The 6,549-nt window shown below is 42.4% G+C and overlaps 1 protein-coding gene across 1 annotated transcript in view; it reads left to right on the top strand.

Annotated features, from left to right (window-relative positions):
• Positions 1 to 5,807: 5,807 nt before the first annotated feature.
• The window catches only part of MAPK12 (mitogen-activated protein kinase 12), a 42,625-nt gene continuing 41,883 nt past the window's right edge, over positions 5,808 to 6,549 (top strand). The window contains exon 1 of the mRNA XM_009286859.2: positions 5,808 to 5,935. Coding sequence (XP_009285134.1) covers positions 5,808 to 5,935 — 128 coding nt within the window. The remainder of the gene's footprint in view (positions 5,936 to 6,549) is intronic.

Raw genomic sequence — 6,549 nt, 5'->3', positions numbered from 1 at the left:
AGACCAGACGGTCTGCTCTTGCCATAGCTCTGCTACTTGAGGCAGAAAGAAAGTTTTCTATCACTTCCAAAATTTGTTCTTCTGGCAACTCTGAATCTTCCTCTGAATATTTCCTTTTACATTCAAAGATGTAATTTTTTCTAGGAGATAAGTTATGTAGGAAGAATACGGTCATAGCCGCATTTAAACTAATCAAAGGTGACAGTAATGGGTAACAAGAGCTCAGCTATTTTTAATGAAATACCATCAAAACCCATAAATCATCTCATTTTAGTGTCAAGAAAAACAGTAGGGAGAGAGACACCTTTTTCCTAGATTTGCAAAATGAAGGCGATTTCTTAGACCTCAAAAGCCACTAATTACAGTATTTCTCTAGAGCAGGTAACCAACTCCCTTGTGGTAACCCAACGTGGGACTGCAATGTGGTGAGTTTATCAGTTTACCACAGCAGGACAGGGTAATTGGAAAGACGGTACCCCACTGGGACAGAGAGGTGGAAGGCTTAGCGCTAACAATGCTTATCATGTGCATGCAGATGGACAAAACCATTTGTCAACCAACACAAACAGGCAAATGGAGGTCAACATCTAGGAGTGAGGGCTTTGTCAGGCTTGGTGAACCTGTAAGGCAGATCGCTTAAAAGTAAATTTTAAAGAGTAAATAAATATAAAAGTAAGGATTTTATTTTAGAAAAATTTATTTGCTAAAAATGTCTTTAATGAAGGCATTGTTTACATGGCCCAAATTTTATTTGCAAAACTTGTAGTGGAGCCTGCTTTAACTGTGGGGTTTTAATCTCCTGGCACCACTGTTACTCTCATTATTACAATCGTGCTTTTGTAGGTCCTCTACACGTTGCATGTACATTTGAGGAAAGCGCCGTAGGTTTTAGCCCACACTAAATTAGGGTGCTCATCATCCCTGACCACCTGCGAAGCACAGAAGGGATGCTCGGAGGAGCACGGCTGGGCGATGCTAGTGGAGGAGGCGGCTCAGGCTCCCACTGGGGGAGAACACAACACTCCAAGGGCCTTCTCTGGTTAATTACTGTCATTGTTAACAATTTACTTCTAATCTGAATTTACCTAATTTCAGCTTTCAGTCACAAGAGCTTGTTATCCCTCCATCTACTGAATTGAAATCACTTCTAGTATTTATTCTCTCACTCTGTAATCAGTGTTAAGTGCAACCCCAAGTCTAGTAATTTTATCTTCACTGGAAGCAAAAGGTCTTGCAAAAGGGAAAAAAAGTCTTTTGCATACATCTCAATCTTTTGACATGCATAAGTATACACTACACTTCTTTTAAAATCGGCATCTTTTATTTTTTAAGCTCTCTACCTCATCAGCACTGAAGCCCAGCAGCACACAGCCAAAGCAGAAATAAAGACAAGACTAAGGAAATCTCTAATTTACAATGTGCTAATGGAAAGAAAAAACAAGGATGATTTAGAGGAAAAGCACAGTGTTAGAGGGTATCACGGGCCATCATACACAGAATTCCCTTCTCCAAGAACATATGAAGTGGCTACACAAGTATGAAACAGCAGAGTTACCAATAACTTTGGGAATTTATAGGGGGAAAAATAATAGGAAATTAGGTAATCAACTCTGATATATGAAAAAATATATCATGCACCAGTAGGTCAAGAGCCATTAATTAGACAGCATTGTTGCAGAATTCCCATTAGTGATGTGGTGCAAAAGATGAAAGCGAGAGGGAAGGAGGGTCAGTACGCTGCAGGATCCGACACAGCGAGCTCACCCTCGGGACTGGAGGGAGGACAACCCTGTCAAGGACAAAATGCTGGCAGCAAAAGCACCTTTGACGGAGGTGGGGAGCAGTCAATACAAAAGCCACTTCCTTCCTTTCTTCCCGTCACGTGTGCTCCTGAATCATAACAAGAAAACAGACCTCCACCTTCCCGACTCTCAGGACCTGGTCAAAGATGAATCTGTTCGAGAAGTACCATATTCAGCTGCAGGCACAAATTACTTAAGTATCCTTTGCTATGCCTGTAAATTGCTGACTTGGCTCAAGAATGAGCCAATGGTAAAGATTTAGCTCTTGCTAAAAGAGAATTGCACTGTAAATTGGGTAAATTATGTCCTTTGGTAGCAGCAGAAAGGAATTCAGCTTCAGCAAGATCAGTCTCCTTAGGAAGGAATTACTAGCAACACCTCTGTTTGCTTTAAAAGCAGCTGCTTGTTTCTCTTACATGTGAATCGTGCTGCTGGTGCTCATGGATGTAGTGCAACTCTCTAAAGCTGGTCCTTAGAAAATCAGCACGCTTGCACAAGTGAGAGTACCAAGTGTCATTAATTTATGAGTCTAGGCAAAAAGCATTAGGGTTTTTAAGGGACTAGTACCAAGAGACTCAGAAAGCTGCATTAGTGTAGCTGCCACTGAGCACCTTTCTGCTGCAAGATAAAATATTGAACTGATATGCCTAAAAGGGTCTATGTTTTCACTACAAGGAGGGAATATATTGTGAGTTTCCTATGTGAACACTGATCTTCCAACCAATCTGACACTTAATCCATTAGATGGGACATTTCTACTGAACGAGCAAAACTGTTCAATTAGGCTTCAATCTTGCATGCATACAAATGCTTCATTTTGCACTCACATAGTCCCCCAGCTTCAATTATTGTCACAAATTAAGATGTGTACCGTAGCACAGAGGTTTTAGCTAGTCCTTTTAGGTTCCAATTTGATCACAAGTAATACTGAATGCAGTGGAAATACTGAATCACAGCAGCAGTCCTGAGACAAATATACATTAAATCTGCCATAACTGGCAGCCTCCACTGAGCCATACTTTGCTCCTTATAGAATAATATCCTGTAGAGTAGCACTAAGATAATATATTCCTATTTCACACTCATTTTATAATAGAGCCCAAAGGCTCAAATCGAGAATAAACCCTAGTTATGTTACATTCTGTGCAAAAATAACACACCGTACTCCTGCCCTGTCCAGCTCTCTCATTAGGTTGAGGTGGAAACGCAACAAAGGAATGCAACGTTTAGGAGGATGGGAAAGACAGGGTACCACCAAGTTTTTGGTGATTTAAACGGGTGACGTGCACAACTATGTAGTGACAAATAAGTAACGCTATCAATCAGTGATACCCGTTAATGCTCTTTTCGTATGATTTTTGCATTGAAGTTGGGAACTCTTCAACGCAAGAGTATTTTTTCCTCTGTGCACAATAGCATCTCAGACTGCGACAATCTGTGATAGTTTAAAAACTGAACTCCTACAGTTTATTGTAGGCATGAGTATGAAGAGGACCTTTAGGCAGGCGCTAAGGAGAAAGAATTAGGAGAGTGTTAAAAGCAGTTGGTTTACACATAGCCATCTGCTACCCTCTACACCCGGCCTTGCTTCCTCCACCCCCCTCCAGCAAGCAGGGATAATGGAGTAGTAAATAGTTACTTAGTAAGTTCTCACTCGACCTCTTGAACAAATGAAACAGCCAGTTTAAAAAATTATTTTTTTTTTAAAAAAGCACTTGGGTGGTGCATATTTATTCCTTTCTGCTGATGGTTGAGTGCTCTCGCAGCATGGCAAGGCCCCCAGGGGTGCTCCATGTCACAGAAACTGGAACTGAAGCACCCTGCTCAGGGGTCAGAGAGACAAAAACAGAAAAGTTGCAAAATAGTTGGCAGCAGCTCCACTGGGGAAGGGTGGGGACACAATAGCATGGGAATATTTTCAGATGAAAACTGAGATTTTTTTTTATTTAAGCTTTACTTCTTGTTGTAATAAATAAAATGGACTTACTTCCTCCATGGCAACGTATGTAAGTAGACAAGAAAAGAGTACTTTTTGAAGGTGTGGATGGACAGCTGGTTAAAAAAATAATATTATTATTAATCAGCTTTTGACAATTCAGCAAGATTTTATGGTTACTGACATTTAAGGTGTGATTTACATAACTAAAGTATTCATATGTGAATTGGTGTATCAAGAATAAAATGACCATGTGAAAGACATCGCATAGACATAGACAGACAGAAAGATAGGAAGATGCTTGATTTTTCCAAGGACCTTGTATGATCTCCTGCTTTCCCCCAGTTGAATCCACGTTGCCAGTGCCTGGACTGGGGCATCAAGGTCCCAGCCCCTCTCCCTGCTCACACAGATGCACCTCCTTCGCCCGGGACTCGGCAGCCAGCCCGCAGTTCAGCTCCTGACAAACTAAGCTGTGCCATTTTATCACTGCTAATAAACAGTTTGTTGTGAGCAGCGCTGCCGTCAAACTCTCCCACCAGACTTCGTACCTGCAGAACTTCTCAGGAAAACATGGTGAGCTTTCTCGCGGCTCTCTTGCAGAGCTCCTGCTCCAGCACCGAAGCCTCATGTGCCAGCTGGAGTGTAAATTGAGTTCTCAGTCCCCAGAGGGATTAGAAAGACTACTGTACACATCCCGTCTGCCTCATATGCTTTGCAGCTGATGGCAACCTTCCAACACATTGAAAGTTGGCTCTCTAAAAAAAAAAAGGTATCAAACCGAATGTTTCTTCATGGTAACAACTTTGCCATCCTTCCACGTACGGGACAGGCATTAGGAAAGCGGGATTTTTGCATCATTACTGCATTTATTATCTTTTATTAATGATGTCTGAAGAAGGTCCCTTTTTGTTCTACAAACTTTACAATAAATATATGCCAAAAGCAGAAACATCTGATAGCATTCCTCTTTTAATTTACCCTGTCAAGCACACACTGCCTGGTATAAGATATGGCCGTAGTATCCTATTAGTCTCATTGCAACAGGCTGTCTTTGGGAAAACACATCACCAGCTGAGCCTAACAGGATGCTGAGGCTTGTGCATTTTGTGACACTGCTGTAAGATCTACCAGCTGTGGAGGGATCCGAGTTTCCCCTCTCGCTCACTTCATAGACACTTTTAATGGTTTTATTAGACAAAGCTTCCCTTCTTACCACAGTGCTAATCTTTTCAGTAAGTTTATCCATTCATCTGCTATATGTGTGCTTGATGAGAAGAAGTGGTCTTGTATTTGACCTATGGTGTTACCTCATCCATCTACAGCAAAGTATACCTAAATACTTACACGAAGGAAAAACATGCGGAAAACAGCATTGGCCAATTTTGTCACCGAGTTTAAAATATCTTACAAAAGTTGCTCTGTAATCTTCTCAACTTCGGCACAAGAGTGATGTTGTCTTGCTGCTGGGTTAGTACTTTCATCTACTGTATCAAAATCATCTACTTTCTGCCTTGATAAAAAAGAAGTAGTAAGAAAACATCATTTTGCTCAAACATTTGCAAATACATTTGTCATTAAAAGTAATTTAACTAATGGGCTGGCTCGAAAGCGAGTGGAAGGTAAAGCTGCTCTATCCTTCACCTTGCCCATACCACATTTCACTCTAGCTATCATCTGGATAGCAAACACAGCATAAAAGCGATGTCAGAAATTAAAATAAATAAATAAATAAATCTGCCAGGACAGTGGATTTTAAAAACAAACATGTATCATTAATCTAACACTTGACACAAGCCTCGCATTACCTGCCAAATGTCAGAAGGTTGGTTTCCGTACTGACTAAACCAGGGAGTCAAACAGGTCACCGGTCGGCAGCGAGCAGTGCTGGGACACGCAGCTATGGGGTGGAAGGATGTTAGTCCAGGCTTCGCAAATTCGCAGGGCTGCTCTGCAGGCAACTTCAGAAATGGTGTTTTCCTCCTGTACCCGACACATAACTGACGGGAGGAGGGAGGTCAGGGCTGCTCTTCCACATTCGGTAGTTAGGCACGAAAAGGTCTCGGCCCATGGCAGCTACCAAAAAGGCATCAGGAGCAATGAAACTTGGCCAGATTGCCCCTTTCGAGCTAAGCCACAAATTGAACTCTAGTGACAGCAAGTCTGAATTACCTAACCTCAGCAACATTGCTCAGGGGTGAAGTCAGACAAAACAAGGCTTTACCAGACCCCGAAGGACAAGAATTTTAATTATATTCACACAGAGAACACATAAAACATTTTTTAAAGCAGGTCTTTGCCTTGCACGTGCCGGTCCAGGCCTATTTACTATAGAGATACTGAGAAGGTTGCTATTCTCCGTATTCCAGCACGGCAATCGTTTCAAGCTGCTGCTTGAACTGTTTCTTACCACACCAACCATGCACGGGACCACTTGCTCCGAGCAACTGAATCAAGTGTGTGCTTGTTTCTGTTCAAGCATAGGGATACTGTTGAAACTCGGGGTCTGACCCCGAGATGAACTGGGAAGTCCTCAGCTGTACACCTTCGTGCAAAGGTCATTGGAACGCTCGCTTTGGTACTCCCAGCTCTCATCAGTTACAGCCCCTCATATTCCTTAAGGCTTTCACGTGAAAGTCGGTTGCATCTTATCAGATCCAAAACACGACGGCAAAACGAGCCCCGAGTGAAGTGCCACACCGTGGCGCGTACACGCACGAAAAGAGGGCTGGGACGTATTTGCTTTCAGCTCCATAGCAAGGACTTCTGCAGACAGCCAGAGCCTCGGCACCTGTTTCCCTGCCCGTGCAC

Source organism: Aptenodytes forsteri, unplaced genomic scaffold (assembly GCF_000699145.1).
Source record: "Aptenodytes forsteri isolate BGI_AS27 unplaced genomic scaffold, ASM69914v1 Scaffold166, whole genome shotgun sequence".
NCBI classification, from domain to species: domain Eukaryota; kingdom Metazoa; phylum Chordata; class Aves; order Sphenisciformes; family Spheniscidae; genus Aptenodytes; species Aptenodytes forsteri.
The sequence above is the reverse complement of the archived record's forward strand: the minus strand, read 5'-3'. Positions and strand labels throughout refer to the sequence as shown.